Source organism: Salmo trutta, chromosome 28 (genome assembly GCF_901001165.1).
Source record: "Salmo trutta chromosome 28, fSalTru1.1, whole genome shotgun sequence".
NCBI classification, from domain to species: Eukaryota; Metazoa; Chordata; class Actinopteri; order Salmoniformes; family Salmonidae; genus Salmo; species Salmo trutta.
The window spans coordinates 25427796-25455578 of record NC_042984.1 but is presented as its reverse complement, the minus strand read 5'-3'; the positions used below and the strand labels follow the sequence as shown (position 1 = coordinate 25455578).

The window sequence follows — 27783 nt, the reverse complement described above, 5'->3', positions numbered from 1 at the left end:
AGTGTGGATGTTGCCTGTAAATCCATGGTTTCTGGCTGGGATATTCACACACGGTCACTGTGGGGACGATGTCGTCGATGCACTTATTAATGAATCCGGAGACTGATGTGGTATACTCCTCAATGCGGATGAGTCCCAGAACATATTCGGATGAGTCCCAGAACAGATTCCAGTCTGTGCTAGCGAAACAGTCCTGTAGCTTAGCATCTGCTTCATCAGACCACTTCCGTATTGAGCACGTCACTGGTATTTATTGTTAGAGTTTTTGCTTGTAAGCAGGAATCAGGAGGATAGAGTTATGGTCAAATTTGCCAAATGGTGTCACGTGTGCTCCCTCTACGGCCTCTTCTACGGCCTCTAGCTCACCTGGCTGCTCGTTATGGCGCACACCTGTCACCATTGTTACGTTCACCTGCGTGTCATCAGACTCACCTGGACTCCATCACCTCCTTGATTATCTGTCCTATATATGTCACTCCCTTTAGTTCCTTCCCCAGGCGTCATTGTTCCCGTTTCAGTTTCATGTCTGTGTGCTATTAGTGTTTCTTGTTTTGTATTATGTTCCATTTATTTTATTAAAACACTCACTCCCTGAACTTGCTTCCCGCCTCTCAGCGCACACCGTTACAAATGGAGGGCAAGGGAGAGCTTTGAATGCTTCTCTGTGTGTGGAGTAAAGATGATCTAGAGTTTTTTCGCCTGTTGTTGCACACGTGACATGCTGGTGGAAATGAGTTAAGACGGATTTCAGTTTTCCTGCATAAAAATCCCTTGCCACTAAGAGTGCCGTCTCTGGATGAGCATTTTCTTGTTTGTTTATGGCCCTAAACAGCTCTTTGAGTGCGGTCTTAGTGACAGCATTGGTTTGTGGTGGTAAATAAACAGCTATGGAAAATATATATGATCATTATCTTGGTAAATAGTATGATCTACAGCTTATTATGTGGTATTCAACTCAGGCGAGCAGAACCTCGAGACTCCCTTAATATTAAACATTGCTGTTCTGTCCTACCAATGCATAGAAAAACTACAATATTATCCGTCCTTTTTCAGACAAGTTTCCGAGATACATAGGATATTACAATGAGCCAACATGGAATAGACGTTGAATTGATGTCTGTGCCCAGTGGGATGTCATTTCCTTTAAAATAGACATATCATCACTATCAGGATAAGGTAATACCCAGATGCAGACCGCGTCGAAGTACCAATGTTTATTACAGCAACAGGGGCAAAGGTACAGGATGGCAGGCAGGCTCAGGGTCAGGGTCAGGTTAGGCAGAGGTCAGTAATACAGAGACGGAGCAAAGGTACAGGATGGCAGGCAGGGTCAGGGGCAGGCAGAGTGGTCAGGCGGGCGGGCTCAGGGTCAGGACAGGCAATGGTCAAAACCAGGAGGACGAGAAAAGAGAGACTGGGGAAAAGCAGGAGCGGATTCAAAAAATGCTGGTTGACTTGACAAACAAGACGAACTGGCAACAGACAAACAGAGAACACCGGTATAAATACACAGGGGATAATGGGGAAGATGGGCGACACCTGGATGGGAGTGCAGACAATCACAAAGACAGGTGAAACAGATCAGGGTGTGACAATCACAAGAGCCAGACTTGCTTGTATGAGCGACAACAATTCTTATTCTATTGTAGCTATAATAAACATTGTTTGATCTGGCTGGCTGAAGTCTTTTTCCTCCCTTATACCAAGTTAGCTATTCTAAAAGTGTCTACTATTATTCATAAATTCTGTTTCCATTTTTAGTTGTTTTCCCCAGGAATAAATGGAGTACAGCTTGCCTTAGAACAACATGTACTGTAGCTTCAAGTAATCATGATTTAGGGCCAGGCTACATGGACATATCTCAAGTTACTCCAACTTAAGTGCAATGCCTGCTCCAGCTTGTAGGCTATGTCCTCTTCTTTTGTAGTGTATGTTTCCTTGACTCCGTTATCGGTGTGGCAGGAAGTCTTCAGTCTTCTGCTGGGCTCCTCTGCTGTTAGTCTGGGAGTATAGTCCTCAGCTCTTGGCAAAGCTCTTGTTTTCCTGAGGATTAAGGAACATTGGAAATCTTGAAGGAATGCTTAGTGTTTAGATAATTTCTCTCTGAAGAAATGTTCCCTTTTCATACAGATATTTCACCAGTATAGATTCTGATTTATCAAATAGCCAATTCTTTAGGTTCTATTTCCACTCTATTTGTATGTAAGGTTGAAAACATTGTATATAAACAATGCAAAGAGGTCAGGTCGTGTTGGTCCAATACCTTATCGTTGATGGTAAGGTGTTTGTGGAGTAGAGCTGTCGATAGGCTAAATTAGCTTATTCACCTGTCACAAAGTCACCTAAAGTGATTTGGATAATCAGTCATACAGTATATACTTTAACTGTATATTTTACGTTCTATTACTATTATGTAATAATAACATAGTCACAAAATATTTCTAACCGCTCTGAAATAGAAAACACCAAGCTGGTCTCTTTCAAAGCTGTAAAACAAGAGTAGAATCCAGGTGTTATTATTGGGAGAGTCTTATTTGTCCCTCCCCAAGGGGACATCAGACATACTGTATCTGCAAAATGTATCATACTTCAAGTTTGGAAAGCAGTTTTACTACTGAGCACTTTCTTTTTCCACAAGATGGAATGCCCTCGCATGAAAAAGTAATGCCTAACATTCACATGCAAGGCATTGGAGTAATAACCTGAAGTTATGTGCTGTAGTAACTGCAGAATTACAATAGAGATTAATATCCTCAGCTGATCAAGTCAAGCCAGAACTCTTGCAGCATGGAACTGTTTCTTGTTTTGATTTTGAACATGAGATTGATACCTCTCAATACTGTATAAATGAATACCATAAATCACAACTGTCAGTTCATCTAACAGTCTTAGTAGATTACAGTACGAAGTTACGGACACACAGGTTCAGACTTGACCTGGTAACACTTTACTTGAAGGGGGTATAAATAAGACATTCAAAAGAGTTTTCAAAATAAAAGTTAATTTTCATTACGGTACTAAAAGTCTCAAAGTAACACTGAAATAGATCTTTATTTATCCATTGTACAACAAAGTTTGTACGATGAAATTTGTACAATGGATCAGAACACATATTTTTGGCTTATTTTAGCATAGAACACACTGTAGGCCTAACATTACAGTATTTTAGCAGAGAACCCGCTGTAGGCTTAACATTATATTATTTTAGCAGAAAACACACTGTAGGCCTAACATTACATTATTTTAGCAGAGAACACACTGTAGGCCTAACATTACAGTATTTTAGCAGAGAACCCGCTGTAGACTTAACATTACATTATTTTAGCAGAAAACACACCGTAGGCCTAACATTACATTATTTTAGCAGAGAACACACTGTAGGCCTAACATTACATTATTGTAGCAGAAAACACACTGTAGGCCTAACATTATATTATTTTAGCAGAACACTGTAGGCCTAACATGATATTATTGTAGCAGAAAACACACTGTAGGCCTAATATTACATTATTTTAGCAGAAAACTGTAGGCCTAAAATTATATTATTGTAGCAGAAAACACACTGTAGGCCTAACATTACATTATTTTAGCAGAAAACTGTAGGCCTAACATTATATTATTTTAGCAGAACACTGTAGGCCTAACATGATATTATTTTAGCAGAGAACACGCTGTACGCCTAACATTACATTTATTATTGGTGCTCCAGGCCAGAACTCACTTTAGGCCAGGTACTCGGTTTACTTCAGATTAGCTTTCTCCCGGATACTGTCACAGAAAAGTTCTTAATTCGATAACAGAATATTGATCTTTAAGGGCTGTCCTGCAGCATTGAAAAATCACAAGAGAAGATACAAAATACTCAATGCAAACAGTCACTAACCGCTTACCATGTGCTGTTCCCAGCCTATTACATGAAGTGTGTCACAGGGTTGGGTACTGTGGCAGTAAAAATATAAATTTCCACTGTACAATAGATAAAGATATATTTCAAGGGACTTTTATTTTGAAAACTTCTCACAAATGATGTTGAATAAATGTATTATAAGGTTTGTTATTAATGATACTGCAACACTATTATATAAAGGTATAAAGTTGTTATATAACTGGTTTCATAAAGGTGTTATGCATTAGAGGTCGACCGATTAATCGGAATGGCCGATTAATTAGGGCCGATTTCAAGTTTTCATAACAATCGGTAATCGGCATTTTTGGACACCGATCATGGCCGATTACATTGCACTCCACGAGGAGACGGCGTGGCAGGCTGACTACCTGTTATGCGAGTGCAGCAAGGAGCCAAGGTAAGGTGCTAGCTAGCATTAAACGTATCTTATAAAAAACAATCAATCTTAACATAATCACTTGTTAACTACACATGGTTGATGATATTACTAGTTTATCTAGGTTGTCCTGCGTTGCATATAATCGATGCGGTGCCTGTTAATTTATCATTGAATCATAGCCTACTTTGCCAAACGGGTGATTTAACAAGCGCATTTGCGAAAAAAGCATGGTTGTTGCACCAATGTGTACCTAACCATAAATATCAACACCTTTCTTAAAATCAATACACAAGTATATATTTTTAAACCTGCATATTTAGTTAATATTGCCTGCTAACATGAATTTCTTTTAACTAGGGAAATTGTGTCACTTCCCTTGCGTTCTGTGCAACAGAGTCAGGGTATATGCAGCAGTTTGGGCCGCCTGGCTCGTTGCGAACTGTGAAGACTATTTCTTCCTAACAAAGACAGCCAACTTCGCCAAACGGGGGATGATTTAACAAAAGTGCATTTGCGAAAAAGCACAATCGTTGCACGAATGTACCTAACCATAAACATCAATGCCTTTCTTAAAATCAATACACAGAAGTATATATTTTTAAACCTGCGTATTTAGTTAAAAGAAATTCATGTTAGCAGGCAATATTAAACTAGGGAAATTGTGTCACTTCTCTTGCGTTCATTGCACGCAGAGTCAGGGTATATGCAACAGTTTGGGCCGCCTGGCTCGTTGCGAACTAATTTGTCAGAATTTTACGTATTATGACATAACATTGAAGGTTGTGCAATGTAACAGAAATATTTAGAATTATGGATGCCACCCGTTAGATAAAATACGGAACGGTTCCGTATTTCACTGAAAGAATAAACGTTTTATTTTCAAAATGATAGTTTCCGGATTTTACCATATTAATGATCTAAGGCTCGTATTTCTGCGTGTTATTATGTTATAATTAAGTCTATGATTTGATATTTGATAGAGCAGTCTGACTGAGCGGTGGTAGGCAGCAGCAGGCTCGTAAGCATTCATTCAAACAGCACTTTCGTGCGTTTGCCAGCAGCTCTTTGCAATGCTTGAAGCGCCTATAAGAACATCCAATCGTCAAAGGTATATGAAATACAAATAGTATAGAGAGAAATAGTCCTATAATTCCTACAATAACCTCAACCTAAAACTTTTTACCTGGGAATATTGAAGACTCATGTTAAAAGGAACCACCAGCTTTCATATGTTCTCATGTTCTGAGCAAGGAACTTAAACGTTAGCTTTTTTACATGGCACATATTGCATTTTTACTTTCTTCTCCAACACTTTGTTTTTGCATTATTTAAACCAAATTGAACATGTTTCATTATACACACCATAGGACCACACATTTATTTGAGGCTAAATTGATTTTATTGATATATTATATTAAGTTAAAATAAAAGTGTTCATTCAGTATTGTTGTAATTGTCATTATTACAAAAAAATTATATATAAAACAAAAATTCGTCCGATTGATCGGTATCGGCTTTTTTTGGTCCTCCAATAATCGGTATCGGTATCGGCATTGAAAAATCATAATCGTCCGACCTCTATTATGCATGCTATAGATATACCCCCTTCAAGTAAAGTGTTATCACTTACTTTTACTTAGGGTATCTTTTACTCCTTGAGGATCTCCACCGCGCCGCATGTTTTTATGTCCAGTTTCTCGAGTTCCCTCCATGAATACTTCTGTTCTTCCATCTCATGTTGTTACCGATATTCTCCTTAGTTCTTTGGTCAGGTTCAGACATTGGCTCCTAAGTCATGTCAATCACATCATAATAATCTGTCATAATACATTTTGCAGAGCTGATTTGATTGGTCGAAAGACCGATTAGTGAAAAAAAGAACACAATTGGTCTGCCATCGACAGGAGATAAGAGCACTAACAGTGACAGAACACTAAGTACTAGCTATGGATAGTTCGTAACTATCATTCCCCATCCTGATATCTCTGCACTGGCTCCCTGTCTTATTCCGGATTTAATTCAAAACCCTCCTGCTGACTTTCCAGTGTATTCATGACAATGCCCTTCCTTATCTCAAAGAACTGAGCTCCCTCCAAAACTCCATGACCCCAGGACCAAGATCCACTCCTTGGGGGATCAGGCTTATCAGCCTCTGGAATGCCCTCCCGGCCTAAAAAACGTTTCTCTTTAGGAAGGCTTTCTATTGATAGCTGTGCTCCTTGTTGTCCTTGTCCCTTGTAGTTTCAGCTGTGTTCTTTGTGTCAGTTGCCCTGTCTAGTTGTGTCAATATTTGTTCTTCTATTTGGTGAAACATTTGTATTTTATGCACTTTGAGATTATTCTGTAAAATGAAAATGAAATTATTATTATAAACACAAAGACAACACTCTAAGTTATAATTTTATTTTAAAACCCAGAACATATCCATTACTTTCCTTAAAGATTCTCCTTTGATTATTTGACAAATGACTTTCCCACAAAGTTCTGGAAACCCAAATGAGTTAGCTGGGAATCCAGATCATGATCATAAATATAAATGAAATCTGGATGGTGAAGTAACACACGCACGTGCACAGATAAGGCTCTACCTGTGCAGAGCACATGCTCCTTTAACCTTCCATGCTCTAATACTTGATATATTTACTTTGTAAACTGTTTTTTAATTGTTGTTCTGAACCCAGTGCCCGTAAGTCATCATTCAATTCAAGTAAATTATGTTTAATTTAATTAGCCATTAATTAAGATGTGGCCATCTATTTGTCAAGTGTGTGCGTACTGGCAGCGAAGTCAGGTGCAGGAGAGCAGAGATTTGTGAACAGGCGCACACTTTATTGAGGCAAAAGTGCAAAACGCACAAAACAGTCACAAGAATTATGTTTAACAATAAACATCTTTGTGAAATACCACGTAAAAAACAAACCAGTCTGGCGCGTCAACAAATAACACGCAACAAACAATCTTTCACAAAGACATGATGGGGAACAGAGGAATAAATACATGTAGATTGATTGGGGAATGAAAACCAGGCGTGCAGGGAACGAGACAAAACAAATGGATACATGAAAAATGGAGCGGCGATGGCTAGAAAGCCGGTGACGTCGACCGCCGAACGCCGCCCGAACAAGGAGAGGAGCCGACTTCGGCGGAAGTCGTGACACTATTGCTTTTATGTAACTAAATAAGTCGTAATAGCTCACTGATTCTGTGACTACAGTTGCAAATATTTTTTTGGGGGGGTTTCCCTTTTTTTTTTGCTTGAGCACCATCCCCCCAAAAAGTATTTGCACGGCCCTGAAGTGACATCTGTGTCCAGTAGGTTGTAAATCCTTCCCTCGCTCCTAACTGGTGGAGCCAAATCTCAGGTGGTTAATCTACAATTTTTTTGTCCAAGGAAGAAGCTCACACCTCCGGTGTGTTGATGATTGGGATTCGTAAAGATGCTCACTCGCAGGTTCTCCACCTCTCCAGGAACAAGCGCTACACCTTCACCCCCGAGAAACTAAAATGGGACAAGTTCAAGCTCACATACAAGTATGGAGATTGCTTTTTTTCACTCCTTCCTTTCTAACCAAAGGATTACTGCCTAAAAAACAAAAGGAAATGCTGTTTTATTTGACTTCAGATATACAGTTGAAGTCGGAAGTTTACATACACCTTAGCCAAATACATTTAAACTCAGTTTTTCACAATTCCTGACATTTAATTGTAGTAAATATTCCCTGTCTTAGGTCAGTTAGGATCACCACTTTATTTTAAGAATGTGAAATGTCAGAATAATAGTAGAGGGAATGATTTATTTCAGCTTTTATTTCTTTCATCACATTCCCAGTGGGTCAGAAGTTTACATACACTCAATTAGTATTTGGTAGTATTGCCTTTAAATTGTTTAACTTGGGTCAAATGTTTTGGGTAGCCTTCCACAACCTTCCCACAATAAGTTGGGTAAATTTTGGCCCATTCCTCCTGACAGAGCTGGTGTGACTGAGTCAGGTTTGTAGGCCTCCTTGCTCGCACACACTTTTTCCCAGTTCTGCCCACACATTTTCTATAAGATTGAGGTCAGGGCTTTGTGATGGCCACTCCAATACCTTGACTTTGTTGTCCTTAAGCCATTTTGCCACAACTTTGGAAGAATGCTTGGAGTCATTGTCCATTTGGAAGACCCATTTGTGACCAAGCTTTAACTTCCTGACTGACGTCTTGAGATGTTGCTTCAATATATCCACATAATTTTCCTCCCTCATGATGCCATCTATTTTGTGAAGTGCACCAGTCCCTCCTGCAGTAAAGCACCCCCACAACATGATGCTGCCACTCTCGTGCTTCCAGGTTGGGATAGTGTTCTTCAGCTTGCAAGCCTCCCCCTTTTTCCTCCAAACATAACGATGGTCATTATGGCCAAACAGTTCTATTTTTGTTTCATCACACCAGAGGACATTTCTCCAAAAAGTACAATATTTGTCCCCATGTGCAGTTGCAAACCGTAGTCTGGCTTTTTTTATTGCGGTTTTGGAGCAGTGGCTTCTTCCTTGCTGAGCAGCCTTTCAGGTTATGTCGATATAGGACTCGTTTTACTGTGGATATAGATACCTTTGTACCTGTTTCCTCCAGCATCTTCACAAGGTCCTTTGCTGTTGTTCTGGGATTGATTTGCACTTTTCCGTTCATCTCTAGGAGACAGAACATGTCTCTTTCCTGAGCGGTATGACGGCTGCATGGTCCTATGGGGTGTATACTTGCGTACTATTGTTTGTACAGATGAGCGTGGTACCTTCAGGCATTTGGAAATTGCTCCCAAGGATGAACCAGACTTATGGAGGTCTAACATTTTTTTCTGAGGCCTTAGCTGATTTCTTTTGATTTTCCCATGATGTCAAGCAAAGAGGCACTGAGTTTGAAGATAGGCCTTGAAATACATCCACAGGTACACCTCCAATTGACTCAAATGATGTCAATTAGCCTATCAGAAGCTTCTAAAGCCATGACATAAAACAGCTTGGAAAATTCCAGAAAATTAAGGCACAGTCAACTTAGTGTATGTAAACTTCTGACCCACTGACATTGTGATACAGTGAGTTATAAGTGAAATAATCTGTCTGTAAACAATTGTTGGAAAAATTACTTGTGTCATGCACAAAGTAGATGTCCTAACCGACTTGCCAAAACTATAGTTTAGTAAAAAAGACATTTGTGGAGTGGTTGAAAAACTAGTTTTAATGCCTCCAACCAACGTGTATGTAAACTTCTGACTTCAACTGTATTTACGCGGGACAGTTGTCTTAGAGCTTTAATCAGAATTTGTGAATTTCAGGTGTTTGATAGCGCCCATTGATTTACAGTGGCAAGAAAAAGTATGTGAACCCTTTGAAATTACCTGGATTTCTGCATAAATTTGACATAGATGAAGATCAGATCAAAATGTAAGTCCCAACAACAGACAAACACAGTGTGCTTAAACTAATAACACAAATTATTGTATTTTTCTTGTCTATATTGAATACATAATTTAAACATTCACAGTGTAGGTTGGAAAAAGTAAGTGAACCCCTAGTCTAATGACTTCTCCAAAAGCTAATTGGAGTCAAGAGTCAACTAACCTGGAGTCGAATCAATGAGACGAGATTGGAGATTTTGGTTAGAGCTGCCCTGCCCCATAAATTATTTTGAGTTTTCTATTCACAAAAAGCATTGCCTGATGTGAACCATGCCTCGAACAAATGAGATCTCAGAAGACCTAAGATTAAGAATTGTTGCCTTGCATGAAGCTGGAAAGAGTTACAAAAGTATCTCTAAATGTCATTCCACGGAAGACAAATTGTCTGTAAATGGAGAAATTTCAGCACTATTGCTACTCTCCCTAGGAGTGGCCATCCTGCAAAGATGACTGCAAGAGCACAGCGCCGAATGCTCAATGAGGTTAAGATGAATCCTAGAGTATCAGCTAAAGACTTACTGAAATCTCTGGAAGATGCTAACATCTCTGTTGACGAGTCTACAATACGTAAAACACTAAAGAAGAATAGTGTTCATGGGAGGACGCCATGGAAGAAGCCACTGCTGTCCAAAAAAAACATTGCTGCACGTCTGAAGTTCGCAAAAGATCACCTGGGTGTTCCACAGCGCTACTGGCAAAATATTCTGTGGACAGATGAAACTAAAGTTGTGTTGTTTGGAAGGAACACACAACATTATGTGTGGATAAAAATAGGCACAGCACACCAACATCAAAACCTAACTGAACTGTAGACTATGGTGGAGGGAGCATCATGGTTTGAGGCTGCTTTGCTGCCTCAGGGCTTGGACCGTTTGCTATCATCGACGAAAAAATTAATTCCCAAGTTTATTAAAGACATTTTGCATGAGAATGTAAGGCTATCGGTCCGCCAATTGAAGCTCAACAGAAGTTAGGTGATGCAACAACCCGAAGACAAAAGTAAATCAACAACAGAATGGAGGAAAATAAGCCAACAGAGGAAAATAAGCCTTCTGGAGTGGCCAAGTCAGTCCTGACCTCAACCCGATTGAGATGCTGTGGCATGACCTCAAGAGAGCGGTTCACACCAGACATCCCAAGAGTATTGTGGACCTGAAATAGTTTTGTAAAGAGGAATGGTCCACAACGGTCCACCGTTGTGCAGGTCTGATCCGCATCTACAGAAAACATTTAGTTGGGGTTATTGCTGCCAAAGGAGGGTTAACCAGTTATTAAATCCAAGGGATCACATACCTTTTCCAACCTGCACTGTGAATGTTTACACGGTGTGTTCAATAAAGACATGAAATATTATAATTCTTTGTGTTATTTGTTTAAGTCTGTTTGTCTATTGCTGTGACATCATCAGATAACATTTTAGCACCAATTTATGCAGAAATCCAGGTAATTCACATACTTTTTCTTTCCACTGTAACTGATTTCTGCTGTTGTAATATGCCAAGTTGTTTCCCCAGATAATCACATTGTGTCTGTGCAGGCTGATCTCTTTCCCAAGGAACCTGATGAATGCCAGTGACACGCGACGGGGCATCGCCAAAGCTTTCACTATGTGGAGTGACGTCTCACCCTTCAGCTTTAGAGAGGTTCCCGCTGACCAGGAGGCAGACATCAAGATAGGTGGGGGCACAACAAACATACTGTACCTAAAGCATATCAGGCATTATGACTGGCATATAGTCCTATTCTAGTAGAAGGCCTACACAGTGAAATGGGTCTGAAATGCCATCAGCATTTGAATTTAACAAATCTGCCTCTACTGTATATTTATCTAATGTTCAGTGTGAATTATGCCTGAGAAAGAGTCTTGAGCACCTTCAAGCATGTGTAATAATTTTCAAGTGCCCTAAATCATGCAGAAGCTGTCTCAGTGGGAGCACCACGGTCTGGGAATCTTGTTCCATAAATAAATTATTGGTGCAAATGTGAGAAATGTCTGTCATCCCCAGGGGGATTGAGAAGTTTGTCCTTTGAAATCCATCATCTCCTAGACTGTATGTAGAGTGAGACAGAGGCTGAAAAGGCTGGAGGGTGTGTTTTGCCTCTTGGCTGCTCTGACTAAGGCACGGCTCTCTTTTTGGCAGGCTTCTACCCCATCAACCACACAGACTGTCTGCAGTCCTACTTGCACCACTGTTTTGACGGCATTACTGGCGAACTGGCCCACGCCTTCTTCCCCCCAACGGGGGAGATCCACTTTGACGACCATGAGTATTGGATTCTGGGAAACATGCGCTTCAGCTGGAAAAAAGGCATGTACGTTTTTCTGAGTTTTTGTAAACTGCTGTTGTGGACTCAGCACCAAAGCTACTTGCAGGATGTCCAGCTCAATTATTGTCAGATGCACTGGGTTGAATAGTATAAATTGTAGTAGACACTGTAGTTGATAATTATGTCTTGAAGCTGGAAAAGTAGACAGTGTAATACTTTTCCTAAATGTGTAATGGTTGGTTAATGTGAGTTTAGAGCAGGGATGGGCAACTGGCCCTTTTGAAGGCCCTCGGATCAATTTGGTTGTTTTTCTTTTGTTATGTCGGTCACTCAATTAGCCCATGTTAGCTAAACATTTTAGATTGGTGAATTAGTCTATCGGCCAGCTATCTAAACATGTAGTAATCAAGGAGAGATTATTCAAAGAAAATTAACGAAAAACTAACTAGGTTTCCCCTTTTTATCTGTGAATTAATTGTCGGCGTAGAGAATAAACAATTTTGGATGACCATATGCATGTTAGGTAAAATAACAACCCACTGTTTATCTCACTGGAAGAATTAACAGAAAGCTGACTAAATGTACATGAGTGTTTCATGTGTGTTTTGACTTGTCCCCAAATTAATATAGTTGGTTCACAGTTGGTTTTGGTATTTTAACCTTTTCACAGTCCCCAGTCCAGAATTCAAGGAAACGTATCGTATTACATGATGACCACACCTCTCGCGTCGTGTGCGCGATCATTGCAAAATAAATGTACACATACATGTTATTCAATCATTGCACTCACACTGCTCAGGTGCGTCAACGAGCGTCTGCGTAGCCAGGCGCTAAAATAGAACTAGGATCTATTTGTGACGTTTGACGCGCTGAAAGTCCCGCCTCTCCCATCTCCTCATTGGTTTTCAGGAGCATTTACCCAAGTGGGGGATTGAAAGATGAACTGAGGTCCACACTCCAGTCCAGTTGATAGTGGTAAAGCACCTTAAAAGGTTGGTTGCCAACCGCCATATAAAGTCCAAAGAAGAAGAAGAAGCCTGAAGGAGGAGAGATTACAAGAAATGAACACGGTGGATTAATTGTCGGAGTAGAGGACCTTGTGCATTTCAGCTAAAATAACAACCCAATGTTTATATCCCAGGAGAAATTAGGTAGCAACAGCAAGCTAGCAAGCTAAATCGGAATACATGTTTAATGCTTTTCGACCTGTCCCCAAATTATTATAGTTGGTTCAGAGTTTGTTTTGATATTTCAACCTGCGTGTCCTGGTCGCGTCTGGTGTGGGTGGACAAAATCAACATGCACGTGAGTGGTCTGATCAGTATGTTATACAGAGCCATGATTGCATGGAACTCCCACCTTATACAGCGCAAGTGAACTCCTTATGGCACAATGCCTCTCCCCGTGTGACCTATTTGTTGTGTATATGTACTGACATGTACAGTATGTGTAACTGATAGATGCACACACTCACATTACATGTTAATGTTTATAAAGGTTCTGTGCATTCGGAAAGTATTCAGACCCCTTGACTTTTTCCACAGTTGTCCTGTTGGAAGGTGAACCTTTGTCCCAGTCTGATGACCTTAGCGCTTTGGAGCAGGTTTTCATCAAGGATCTCTTTTGTACTTTGCTCCGTTCATCTTTCCCTCGATCCTGACTAGTCTTCCAGTCCCTGCCGCTAAAAAACATCCCCAGAGCATGATGCTGCCACCACCATGCTTCACCGTAGGGATGATGCCAGGTTTGCTTCAGATGTGACGCTTGACATTCAGGCCAAATAGTTCACTCTTGGTTTCATCAGACCAGAGAATTTTGTTTCTCATGGTCTGAGAATCCTTTAGGTGCTTTGGCAAACTCCAAGCGGTCTGTCATGTACCTTTTACTGAGGAGTGGGTGCAGAGATGGTTGTCCTTCTGGAAGGTTCTCCCATCTCCACAGAGGAACTCTGGAGCTCTGTCAGAGTGACCATCAGGTTCTTGGTCACCTCCCTGACCAAGGCCCAGAGGTGGGACCAACTCATTGTTTTACAAGTCACAAGTAAGTCTCAAGTCTTAGCACTCAAGTCAAGACCGTCAAGTATCAAGTCAAGTCTCAAGTCCTAAATGTTGAGTTTCGAGTCCTAAACAAATCATAATGTGCTCTTCACCAAATGTAATACCATTTCATATTTTTAACAAGAATAATAGTTAGTATATTACAGTTACACAAATCATGAATGCTTTTAAAAATGTCTATATATTTATTACTTTCCAAATAAACGTTATTTCCATGGAAATACATGGGTAAGACCTATTGAGGATCGCTATGGGGCGCAATCGGGCGATGTAGGCTTGTACACAATTGGCCAACCTTAACCACACTGTGTGTGTGTGTGTGTGTGTGTGTGTGTGTGTGTGTGTGTGTGTGTGTGTGTGTGTGTGTGTGTGTGTGTGTGTGTGTGTGTGTGTGTGTGTGTGTGTGTGTGTGTGTGTGTGTGTGTGTGTGTGTGTGTGTGTGTTACAGTAGGCTAACGTATGTCAATGGTTTTCGGAACAGCAGTAACATCAGGCAGGATTTAGGCTACCAACTGCCTAGCCAGTTGTAGCTCAATCTTGGATGCAATGATCACGTTCCCGCACTGACTGACAGTGTGGAGGCTCATTGATTTAACGTTATGTTAGCCTACATGCTATACTAGTAAAGTTATAAATTATATAGCTTTCGGCTATATTAGCCACGACTTCTTTGTGCAGCTTCAAATGTCGAACAAAGTTGGAAATTGTTGCGCCTCCGTCTGGAATTTTCTTCCCGCATGTTTTGCAAGTTGCAATCCGTTTTTTGTTGATAAATCAAATCAAATCAAATGTATTTATATAGCCCTTCTTACATCAGCTGATATATCAAAGTGCTGTACAGAAACCCAACCTAAAACCCAAACAGCAAGCAATGCTGGTGTAGAAGCACGGTACAGCGCGATACAGCGATAGAGCGTCGTCTTTATATCTGAAAATAATAATTTGGGGTAACTTCATCTGAATTCACCCGCCGACGTTCCTCTGCACTGCCATGCACAACTTTTTCTTAGCTGGCACAATTTGATTGGCTGCTGTCCGATTCAAACTGTAATCCGTTAAATTAAGAGTTGATGCGCTTCACACTTTTTTGAATAGCATCATTTTTAATATTTGGGCTTGGGGAGGGTATCAAGTCAGGTCGAGTCAACAGGCTCAAGTCCAAGTCAAGTAACGAGTCATTGGTGTTAAAGTCAAAGTCGAGTTGCAAGTCATCATATTTGTGACTCGAGTATGACTTGAGTCCAGGTCATGTGACTCGAGTCCACACCTCTGCCAAGGCTCTTCTCCCCCGATTGCTCAGTTTGACCGGGCGGCCAACTCTAGGAAGAGACTTGGAGGTTCCAAACTTCTTCCATTTAAGAATGATGGAGGCCACTGTGTTCTTGGGGACCTTCAATGCTGACAAAGTGTTTTGGAACCCTTCCCCAGATCTGTGCCTCGACACAATCCTGTCACAGAGCTTTACGGACAATTCCTTCGACCTCATGGCTTGGTTTTTGCTCAGACATGCACTGTCAACTGTGAGACATTATATAGACAAGTGTGTACCTTTTCAAATCATGTCCAATCAATTGCATTTACCACAGGTGGACTCCAATCAAATTGTAGAAACATTTCAAGGATGATCAATGGAAACAGGATGCACCGGAGCTCAATTTCGAGTCTCATAGCAAAGGATCTGAATACTTATGTAAATAAGGTATTTATTTACAGATCTGGAGAATGGTAACAAAACATTTCGGCAGCATTGGACCTTCTTAATTCCGTCTCCGACAAAGATGGCCGCCTCGCTTCGCGTTCCTAGGAAACTATGCAGTATTTTGTTTTTTTATGTGTTATTTCTTACATTGTTACCCCAGATAATCTTAGGTTTTATTACATACAGTCGGGAGGAACTATTGGATATAAGAGCAACGTCAACTCACCAACATTACGACCAGGAATACGACTTTCCCAAAGCGGATCCTCTGTTTTGCCCACCACCCAGGACAATGGATCGGATCCCAGTCGGCAACCCAAAACAACGACGCCGTAGAAGGGGCAGACGGAGCGGTCTTCTTGTCAGGCTCCGTAGACGGGCCCATCGCACACCGCTCTTGAGCATACTACTCGCCAATGTCCAGTCTCTTGACAACAAGGTAGACGAAATCCGTGCAAGGGTAGCCTTCCAGAGAGACATCAGAGACTGTAACGTTCTTTGTTTCACAGAAACATGGCTCACTCGAGATACGCTATCGGAGTCGGTACAGCCAGCTGGTTTCTTCACGCATCGCGCTGACAGAAACAAGCATCTTTCTGGTAAGAAGAAGGGCGGGGGTGTATGCCTTATGATTAACGAAACGTGGTGTGATCATAACAACATACAGGAACTCAAGTCCTTCTGTTCACCTGACTTAGAAATCCTCACAATCAAATGCCGACCGCATTATCTACCTAGAGAATTCTCTTCGATTATAATTACATCCGCATATATCCCCCCCCCCCCCAAGCAGACACATCAATGGCCCTGAACGAACTTCATTTGACTCTATGTAAACTGGAAACCACATATCCTGAGGATGCATTTATTGTAGCTGGGCATTTTAACAAGGCTAATCTGAAAACAATGCTCCCTAAATTCTATCAGCATATCGATTGCGCTACCAGGGCTGGCAAAACCCTAGATCATTGTTATTCTAACTTCCGCGACGCATATAAGGCCCTCCACCGCCCTCCTTTCAGAAAAGCGTACCACGACTCCATTTTGTTGCTTCCAGCCTATAGACAGAAACTAAAACAGGAAGCTCCCTCGCTCAGGTCTGTTCAACGCTGGTCCGACCAATCGGATTCCACACTTCAAGATTGCTTCGATCACGTGGACTGGGATATGTTCCGCATTGCGGCGAACAACAACATTGACGAATACTCTGAGTCGGTGAGCGGGTTTATTAGCAAGTGCATCGGCGATGTCGTACCCACAGCATCTATTAAAACATTCACAAACCAGAAACCGTGGATTGATGGCAGCATTTGCGCAAAACTGAAAGCGCGAACCACTGCTTTTAATCAGGGCAAGGAGACCAGAAACATGACCGAATTACAAACAGTGTAGCTATTCCCTCCGCATGGCAATCAAACAAGCTAAGCGTCAGTATAGAGACAAAGTAGAGTCGCAATTCAACAGCTCAGACACGAGAGGTATGTGGCAGGGTCTACAGTCAATCACGGACTATAAAAGGAAAACCAGCCCCGTCACGGACCAGGATGTCTTGCTCCCAGACAGACTAAACAACTTCTTTGCTTGCTTTGAGGAAAATACAGTGCCACTGACATGGCCCGCTACCAAAACCTGCGGGCTCTCCTTCACTGCAGCCGACGTGAGCAAAACATTTAAACGTGTCAACCCTCGCAAGGCTGCAGGCCCAGATGGCATCCCCAGCCGCGTCCTCAGAGCATGCGCAGACCGGCAGGCTGGTGTGTTTACGGACATATTCAATCAATCCTTATCCGTCTGCTGTCCCCGCATGCTTCAAGAGGGCCACCATTGTTCCTGTTCCCAAGAAAGCTAAGGTAACTGAGCTAAATGACTACCGCCCCGTAGCACTCACTTCCGTCATCATGAAGTGCTTTGAGAGACTAGTCAAGGACCATATCACCTCCACCCTACCTGACACCCTAGACCCACTCCAATTTACTTACCACCCCAATAGGTCCACAGACGACGCAATCGCAATCACAGTGCACACTGCCCTAACCCATCTGGACAAGAGGAATACCTATGTGAGAATGCTGTTCATCGACTACAGCTCAGCATTTAACACCATAGTACCCTCCAAACGACCCCGCCCTGTGCAACTCTATGGACTTCCTGACGGACCGGCCCCAGGTGGTGAGGGTAGGTAACAACATTTCCACCCCGCTTATCCTCAACACTGGGGCCCCACAAGGGTGCATTCTCAGCCCTCTCCTGTACTCCCTGTTCACCCACGACTGCGTGGCCATGCACGCCTCCAACTCAATCATCAAGTTTGCAGACGACACTACAGTGGTTGGCTTGATTACCAACAACGACTAGTCGGCCTACAGGGAGGAGGTGAGGGCCCTCGGAGTGTGGTGTCAGGAAAATAACCTCACACTCAACAAAACAAAGGAGATGATGGCCTTCCCTGTGGCTCAGTTGGTAGAGCATGGTGTTTGCAACACCAGGGTTGTGGGTTAGATTCCCACGGGGTGCCAGTATGGTAAAAAAAAAAAAAAAAAATGTATGAAATGAAATGAATGAAATGTATGCATTCACTACTGTAAGTCGTTCTGGATAAGAGCGTCTGCTAAATGACTAAAATGTAAATGTAATGATCGTGGACTTCAGGAAACAGCAGAGGAAGCACCCCCCTATCCACATCGACGGGACAGTAGTGGAGAGGGTAGAATGTTTTAAGTTCCTCGGCATACACATCACAGACAAACTGAAATGGTCCAACCACACAGACAGCGGGGGAAGAAGGCGCAGCAGCGCCTCTTCAACCTCAGGAGGCTGAAGAAATTTGGCTTGTCACCAAAAACACTCACAAACTTTTACAGATGCACAATCGAGAGCATCCTGTCGGACTGTATCACCGCCTGGTACGGCAACTGCTCCGCCCATAACCGTAAGGTTCTCCAGAGGGTAGTGAGTTGTGCACAACGCATCACCGGGGGCAAACTACCTGCCCTCCAGGACACCTACACCACCAGATGTCACAGGAAGTCCAAAAAGATCATCAAGGACAACAACCACCCGAGCCACTGCCTGTTCACCCCGCTATCATCCAGAAGGTGGATGGGGCGGCAGGGTAGCCTAGTGTTTAGAGCGTTGGGCTAGTACCTGAAAGGTTGCAAGTTCGAATCCCCTAGCTGACAAGGTACAAGTCTTTCGTTCTGCCCCTGAACAAGGCAGTTAACCCACTGTTCCTAGGCCGTCATTGAAAATAAGAATTTGTTCTTAACTGACTTGCCTAGTTAAATAAAGGTGAAATAAAAAAGGCGAGGTCAGTACAGGTGCATCAAAGCAGGGACCGAGAGACTGAAAAACAGCTTCTATCTCAAGGCCATCAGACTGTTAAACAGCCATCACTAACATTGAGTGGCTGCTGCCAACATACTGACTCAACTCCAGCCACTTTAACAAAGGAAAAATGTATGTAATAAATGTATCACTAGCCACTTTAAACAATGCCACTTCATATAATGTTTACATACCCTATATTACTCATCTCATATGTATATACTGTACTCTATACCATCTACTGCATCTTGCCATCTTGATGTAATGTATCACTAGCCACTTTAAACAATGCCACTTTTATATGTTTACATATCCTACATTACTCATCTCATATGTATATACTGTACTCTATACCATCCACTTCATCTTGCCTATGCCGTTCTATACCATCACTCATTCATATATTTTTATGTACATATTCTTATTCATTCCTTTACACTTGTGTGTATAAGGTAATTGTTGTGAAATTGTTAGGTTAGATTACTCGTTGGATATTACTGCATTGTCGGAACTAGAAGCACAAGCATTTCGCTACACTCGCATTAACATCTGCAAACCATGTGTATGTGACAAATAAAATTTTATTTATTTCTGTTTTTTATTTGTAATAATTTTTCAAAAATGTCTAAAAACCTATTTTCACTGTCATTATGGGGTATTGTGTGTAGATTGATGAGGGGGGGAAAACTATTTAATACATTTTAGAATAAGGCTGTAACGTAAAAAAATGTGGAAAAAGTCAAGGGGACTGAATAATTTCCGAATGGACTGAATATGAACTCAAAAGCAGAAGTAACTTCATATTTGATTTTTTATCTCCAATTGGTTTATTGACATATTTACAAGGCTATTCTCAGCAGCAATAGCAGTTTTAAAAACACATCAGTATTGTAATATTCCATATTAAATATCAATATATATATACGTATATATATATATATATATATATATACGTATATATATGTATATATATATATACGTATATATATCTATATATATGTATATATATATATACGTATATATATATGTATATATATCTATATATCTATATATATGTATATATATATATATCTATATATATATATGTATATATATATATACGTATATATATGTATATATATCTATATATGTATATATGTATATATATATATATATATATACACACGTATATATATATATATGTGTATATATATATATATATGTGTATATATATATATATATATGTGTATATATATGTATATATATATATATATATATATATGTGTATATATATGTATATGTATATATACTGCTCAAAAAAATAAAGGGAACACTTAAACAACACATCCTAGATCTGAATGAAAGAAATAATCTTATTAAATACTTTTTTCTTTACATAGTTGAATGTGCTGACAACAAAATCACACAAAAATAATCAATGGAAATCCAATTTATCAACCCATGGAGGTCTGTATTTGGAGTCACACTCAAAATTAAAGTGGAAAACCACACTACAGGCTGATCCAACTTTGATGTAATGTCCTTAAAACAAGTCAAAATGAGGCTCCTCAGTAGTGTGTGTGGCCTCCACGTGCCTGTATGACCTCCCTACAACGCCTGGGCATGCTCCTGATGAGGTGGCGGATGGTCTCCTGAGGGATCTCCTCCCAGACCTGGACTAAAGCATCTGCCAACTCCTGGACAGTCTGTGGTGCAACGTGGCGTTGGTGGATGGAGCGAGACATGATGTCCCAGATGTGCTCAATTGGATTCAGGTCTGGGGAACGGGCCAGCCAGTCCATAGCATCAATGCCTTCCTCTTGCAGGAACTGCTGACACACTCCAGCCACATGAGGTCTAGCATTGTCTTGCATTAGGAGGAACCCAGGGCCAACCCACACCATGACTGACCCACCGCCAAACCGGTCATGCTGGAGGATGTTGCAGGCAGCAGAACATTCTCCACGGCGTCTCCAGACTCTGTCATGTCTGTCACGTGCTCAGTGTGAACCTGCTTTCATCTGTGAAGAGCACAGGGCACCAGTGGCGAATTTGCCAATCTTGGTGTTCTCTGGCAAATGCCAAACGTCCTGCACGGTGTTGGGCTGTAAGCACAACACCCACCTGTGGACGTCGGGCCCTTCTACCACCCTCATGGAGTCTGTTTCTGACCGTTTGAGCAGACACATTTGTGGCCTGCTGGAGGTAATTTTGCAGGGCTCTGGCAGTGCTTCTCCTGCTCCTCCTTGCACAAAGGCGGAGGTAGCGGTCCTGCTGCTGGGTTGTTGCCCTCCTACGGCCTCCTCCACGTCTCCTGATGTACTGGCCTGTCTCCTGGTAGCGCCTCCATGCTCAGGACACTACGCTGACAGACACAGCAAACCTTCTTGCCACAGCTCGCATTGATGTGCCATCCTGGATGAGCTGCACTACCTGAGCCACTTGTGTGGGTTGTAGACTCCGTCTCATGCTACCACTTGAGTGAAAGCACCACCAGCATTCAAAAGTGACCAAAACATCAGCCAGGAAGCATAGGAACTGAGAAGTGGTCTGTGGTCCCCACCTGCAGAACCACTCCTTTATTGGGGGTGTCTTGCTAATTGCCTATAATTTCCACCTGTTGTCTATTCCATTTGCACAACAGCATGTGAAATTTATTGTCAATCAGTGTTGCTTCCTAAGTGGACAGTTTGATTTCACAGAAGTGTGATTGACTTGGAGTTACATTGTGTTGTTTAAGTGTTCCCTTTATTTTTTTGAGCAGTGTGTATGTATATATATATATATATATATATATATATATATATATATATATATATATATATATATATATGTGTATATATATGTGTATATATACATATACATATACATATACATATATATGTATATATACATATACACATATATATATACACATGTATATATACATATACACATATATATACACATGTATATATACATATACACATATATATATATATACATATACACATATATATATATATACATATACACATATATATATACATATACACATATATATATACATATACACATATATATATATATATATATATATATATGGCCTGACTCGCAGTTGGTGTTCCAATTCATCCCAAAGGTGTTGAAGTCAGGGCTCTGTGCAGGCCAGTCAAGTTCTTCCACACCGATCTCGACAAACCATTTCTTTATGGACCTCACTTTGTGCACCGGGGCGTTGTCATGCTGAAACAGGAAAGGGCCTTCCCCAAACTGTTGCCACCAAGTTGGAAGCACAGAATCATCTACTATGTCATTGTATGCTGTAGATTTCCCTTCACTGGAACTAAGTGGCCTAGTCCGAACCATAAAAAATAAACGCAGACCATTATTCCTCCTCTACCAAACTTTACAGTTGGCACTATGCATTTGGGCAGGTAGCGTTCCCCTGGCATCGGCCAAACCCAGATTCTTCCGTTGGACTGCCAGATGGTAAAGCGTGATTCATCACTCTAAAGAACGTGTTTCCACTGCTCCAGAGTCCAATGGCGGCGGGCTTTACACCACTCCAGACGACGCTTGGTAATGCGCATGGTGATCTTAGGCTTGTGTGCAGCTGCTCGGCCATGGAAAGCCATTTCATGAAGCTCCCGACAAACCGTTCTTGTGCTGACGTTGCTTCCAGAGGCAGTTTGGAACTCGGTAGTGAGTGTTGCAATCGAGGACAGACAATTTTTACGAGCTATGCACTTCAGCACTTGGCGTTCCTGTTCTGTGAGCTTGTGTGGCCTACCACTTCGCGGCTGAGCCGTTGTTGCTCCTAGACTTTTCCACTTCATAATAACAGCACTTACAAATGACCGGGCATGTCTAGCAGGGCAGAAATACTGACTTGTTGGAAAGGTGTTATCCTATGACGGTGCCACATTGAAAGTCACTGAGCTCTTCAGTATGGGCCATTCTACTGCCAATGTTTGTCTATGGAGATTGCATGGCTGTGTGCTCAATTTTATACACCTGTCAGCAACGGGTGTGGCTGAAATCCACTCATTTGAAGGGGTGTCCACATACTTTTGTATATATATAGTGTATTTCCATGGATGAGGAAAAGAAGAGGGAAAGGACTTTAGCCACTTTAGACTATCAGGATGCATCACATCCGGCCGTGATTGGGAGTCCCATAGGGCGGCGCACAATTGGCCCAGCATCGTCCGGGTTTGGCCGTCATTGTAAATAAGAATTTGTTCTTAACTTACTTGCCTAGATAAAGGTTAAATAAAAATTTAAATAAATTGCTGAGACAGAATTAACAGTGTTGTGTTGTTTGTGCAGGGGTGTGGCTGACAGACTTGGTCCACGTAGCGGCTCACGAGATCGGCCACATCCTGGGCCTCATGCACTCCCTGAACCCTAAGGCCATCATGCACCTGAACGCAACTCTGACGGGGCGCAAGCTCATCACACAAGACGAGGTGTGGGGTCTGCACCGACTCTACGGTATGCCAAGCACCCATAAGCAAATAGCCCTGTATTACAGACAGAGAGAAACAATGGTGTTACATTGATTTGTAGCAGAAAACCATCGGTACTTAGCACATTTAAAACTTTAAAGAAACAATTTATATTGGCTTTATAGATCATTCATTAAGTCTTCATGAGCACTACATAGCTGCTTCACAAATAATTTAGACAACACCATTGCCTGCTACAAGTAAATGTGGCATTAATGAGTATTGTCGTACCTCTTATAATACAGTGAGTTATTGTAAATGTGCAGCCAGATTGTCTTCCCAAATGTCTTTGCTGCTGCTAAAGTTGCTCCCTTGTCCCTCTCTCCCCACTCCTTCTCTCCTGTAGGATGTTTGGATAGATTATTTATCTGTCCAGCCTGGGCACGGAAAGGCTATTGCGACAGTAAGCGCAAACTCATGCAGAAGCACTGCCCCTCCAGCTGTGATTTCTGTTACGGTAAGTGCAGCACTGCAGAGAAAAAAAGATTACTCTCAATCTACTGGTGCAAGGAATTGCTCAGTACCGTTTGCCAAAGCAGCGAAATGCAGCCAACAAAGTTGAGCCATGCAGAACCATGATGGTTTGCAGCCCTCCTGATTTAAAGGCAGATTAGATACTAAGAATTACCTCCTGATGAGACCCAGTCTGCCTTACAGTAAGCGAGCAAAGAAGTCAGTGAGGCACCTCGACAGCTTGAATTCCCATAACCTCCACAGTTTATGACTCCTCCACCCCGGCAGCCATAGATTGTTGTGGGTTTGTTCGATTTTTGTGTGTCACAAGGGAGAACGTGGAGGAGTGAGGATACCATTCCTGGCTCCGAATCTGTTCCTCATTGTTGATTGGAAAACGTTGTACGGCTGTGGAAAATTCCAGAGTGACTCCAAACCACTGGAATTTCAGACTGTGGCTTGAGGGTTAGAGACAAGGAAGGTCAATTTGGGTATTTTGCAGCCCAAACTAGTGGCTGTCTTTTAAAAAGACTTCCAGCTGGTCATGAGGCACCACGTTGTGTTTCACCTGGCCTAAATTAACTAGATAGACAATGTCCATCATCTACAAATGGCTTCTGACCGATTCCAGTTACTTTTTTGATGCACAACATGGAGGTAGATTAATTTGAGTGCTTATGTCTTGGGGGATAATTTCAAGTTTAATGATCCTAAATTCCCACTCAGATCAGGGTATACAATTAGTAAGAAGGCATTTTCTGGGAGCTTCTTAGTTTACTTTTTGGAGTAAACATGTCATGAAAAAAACATGAACATCCCCATTGCGAAATGAAAGCCATACTAAACCGAGTCATGTCTGGTTAAGACTTTATACAGAAGTGGATATCTCAGCCTTTAGCCTTGTGTTCCCTAACTCTCCTCAGAGTTCCCCTTCCCCACCGTGGCCCCCACCCCCACACCCCAACGGACCAAACACAAACTGGTGGCTGAGGGGAAGAAGCTCACCTTCCGATGTGGGAAGAAAATTGCAGCTAAGAAAGGCAAAGTATAGTGAGTATGGCTTATTTAGTCCCGACATCACTTCGAACAAATCATGATATCCTACCAACAATAGATTCAATTGAAATGGATTTGACCCCAATCCTGATATTATGCGTTCTCTGAAGGTTTTTTCCAAGCTAGGTGTACTTGTGTTTCCGTAGCTGGTACAAGGACGGAGAGCTTCTGGAGTACTCCCACCCTGGCTACCTCTCCCTAAAGGACGACCACATCAGTATTGTGGCCAATGCTATCAACGAGGGCACATACACCTGCATCGTGAGGAAAAAGAACAAGGTCCTCACCAACTACTCCTGGAGGGTACGTGTGCGCTTCTGAGGGCATTGCCACTCTCTGCACACAGAAGCACTGGGTATTAGCACAGAGACCGACCACACACACACACGACTACAGAAGAATAATTCCTAGAAAAGAGGTCCCTCAGACCACTGCAATTTCACTGCACCCTCTTGGGTACACTCAAAATGGACACCAGTCCACCCATTGACTTGAATGTGGATGTCCGTTATAGAAATTATATTTCCATGCACACGTTCGCTCACACAAACATTGCTTGGTCAAATGGGGACTGCACTCACTTGGGCACATATTTTAATGTATGTACATTCTATTTCTAAACAATCATGTTAAGTCAAAAAAAAAATCATGCATTTTCTTATGTACACAATAAACACTTGTTCTGTGATCATTAGTATATTGAATATTGATGTAAAATTACATTTTGTGACAATCGAGTACAAATTTGATACACTGCTGGCATTGTTTCTGTTATATTATGCGAACAATAGAATGTTCTTTGAAGTTAGAGGTCACACTTACAGGCTAGCTAGTAACCTGACTTGAAATATTGTCCTGAAATGTTTTATAATTTTGCCTATCCTGGCTATATTAAGCCATGGGTAATGCATTCTAAAGCTACTGCCTCAATGGTAGCCATATAAATAATTTACTGTCTGAATTGAAGTTGGGTAAACCAAAAACAAACATTGTTTAGTCACTGGAAATATTTGGACCTTTATTCACATACGGAACACCTCCGATATCTAGCTTGCTCAGCTATCCTTTAGGTGGAGCCAATACTTTTCCTCCAGAAGGTGCAGTTCCACTTACAGCTCCCTTTACATGCTCATTTGACACATCAGGTGTAATAATCCATAGAAGGGCTTAGAGGGGACTCGCAGATAAAACTGATTAATGTACATTTCCATTTGTGTTGGTTCTAAAGAGTCTCCAGACGAGGGAACATTTTGCAACTGTTCCAGTCTGAGCAGCCAGCAGTCTCCCAGGAATGAGACTGCACTGTTTATTTTCCTCCAGCTAGAAATCAAAGAATTTATTGGTTTAGTCCTAGAAATCGCAGCCACTAACAACAAAGACAGAAATCTGGGTCTCTTTTCCCTGAAAGAACAAAGTCCTGAGACAAAGTGTGCAGTGCAAAGGACATCACTCCTGGGACGGCTACTATTGAGCTGGATTCAACGCTGGGAATTTTGGGGGACTCGACTTGCCTTTTTATTTTTTCCTTTTGGCAGGCAGTGTGTGGTGCTGTTTGCTTAGCTTAGACAGCATTCATAAATACCAGCAAAAAGGTGGACAAATAAAAGCTTCACATTTTATTTCTAGCAAAAACATGTCCCGGGTCAGTATGTAAGCCATCGTTTATACAGTAAAGTCCTTATAATATGATGGATCGACATGGCTCTAACACTGCTACATTATTATACAGTATCTCTAGTACTCAAGAAATACCAACGACTTCAAATCTGGTCCTATTCAGCAGTGTAAAAAAGACAGAAAACAAAAAGCCAACATGAGCTAAGGTACAGACAAAATTGTAGTTAGGTTTTGACGCACAGTTGCCTCATATCCATAAAAGTTAAACCTTGTCAGAATCGTGAAAATACTTTAAAAAGTTGAATGGTTGGGATTCAGCCATATAGTTGGGAAAAAAAGGACTGTGTTTGTCCGTCGTTCATGTCAAGTGACGACCAGTCTCCACCCTCACAGGGTTACGGTGAGGGCAGTAAGCTGACCCCTGACAACGGAAGCCATTCCCCCAATGAGTCCAGCCACATAAAAAACGAAATGTCCCATGATTCTTGTCCGGTCAGCTGTCCAGGCTAGTATGTCTCTTCCCATACGCAGGGTGTCCTGCCCTCAAGGCGCAGCTCAGAACTTGAGGCTGAACCCTGGGCCCACGGCAGAAGCCCCTTGGTTGCTGGTAGTCAGATGGAAGCCTGAGTCTTTCAGGTCATCGTCACCCTGGAGAGAGGACAAGCCACACACACACTAGCTGATGAGGAACATTGCCTTTATGCCAGGGAACTAATGTATTCTGGAAACATAAGTATTAAGCAGTGGGAGGATGTGTTTCGACAACACACAGCAAAGTGCTGTAGGTCTACAATCTGTCAAACACAGAAACCAAGCTCAGATGTCAAAACCTAGACGACAGAGGGATGTAGAGTTAAACCCAGCCTCACCAGCTGACTGTAGCCCAGGCCTCCCTCGGGGGGGCGTGGGCTGGTGCCCCTCTTCACCCTCTGTTGCTCGCTCTTGGCCGGCCAGGTGGGGAACATGGAGGGATCGATGGGCTGCGGTGTCTCCCGGAAATAGTCGTGCTTCAGCGCCTCGTCCGACAGGATCCTCTTGCTGGGGCAGTAGGTGAGGAACCTAGTGGAAAGGGAAAAAGGTCAAGGCCAGGGGCGGCAGAGGTCACTCAAAATGGCAGCAC

The 27783-nt window shown here is 41.9% G+C and overlaps 2 protein-coding genes across 9 annotated transcripts in view; one reads left to right on the top strand and one right to left on the bottom strand.

The window, feature by feature from the left end:
* The window catches only part of LOC115165860 (matrix metalloproteinase-23), a 29357-nt gene extending 3623 nt beyond the window's left edge, over nucleotides 1-25734 (top strand). Inside the window, exons 2-8 of one of the 2 annotated variants that reach the window (XM_029719301.1) lie at nucleotides 7678-7817; nucleotides 11258-11397; nucleotides 11862-12029; nucleotides 23359-23523; nucleotides 23884-23994; nucleotides 24914-25040; nucleotides 25193-25734. In XM_029719301.1, coding sequence (XP_029575161.1) covers nucleotides 7678-7817; nucleotides 11258-11397; nucleotides 11862-12029; nucleotides 23359-23523; nucleotides 23884-23994; nucleotides 24914-25040; nucleotides 25193-25367 — 1026 coding nt within the window. In that variant the 3' untranslated portion in view covers nucleotides 25368-25734. The remainder of the gene's footprint in view (nucleotides 1-7677; nucleotides 7818-11257; nucleotides 11398-11861; nucleotides 12030-23358; nucleotides 23524-23883; nucleotides 23995-24913; nucleotides 25041-25192) is intronic. The other variant, XM_029719302.1, reaches the window with a different exon arrangement.
* A 913-nt stretch (nucleotides 25735-26647) lies between these two features.
* LOC115165858 (cyclin-dependent kinase 11B) overlaps nucleotides 26648-27783 on the bottom strand; it is a 30434-nt gene continuing 29298 nt past the window's right edge. For all 7 annotated transcript variants that reach the window (XM_029719294.1, XM_029719297.1, XM_029719296.1 and 4 more), the window contains 2 exons: nucleotides 27533-27722; nucleotides 26648-27311 (listed from right to left, as the gene is read on the bottom strand). In XM_029719294.1, coding sequence (XP_029575154.1) covers nucleotides 27219-27311; nucleotides 27533-27722 — 283 coding nt within the window. In that variant the 3' untranslated portion in view covers nucleotides 26648-27218. The remainder of the gene's footprint in view (nucleotides 27312-27532; nucleotides 27723-27783) is intronic.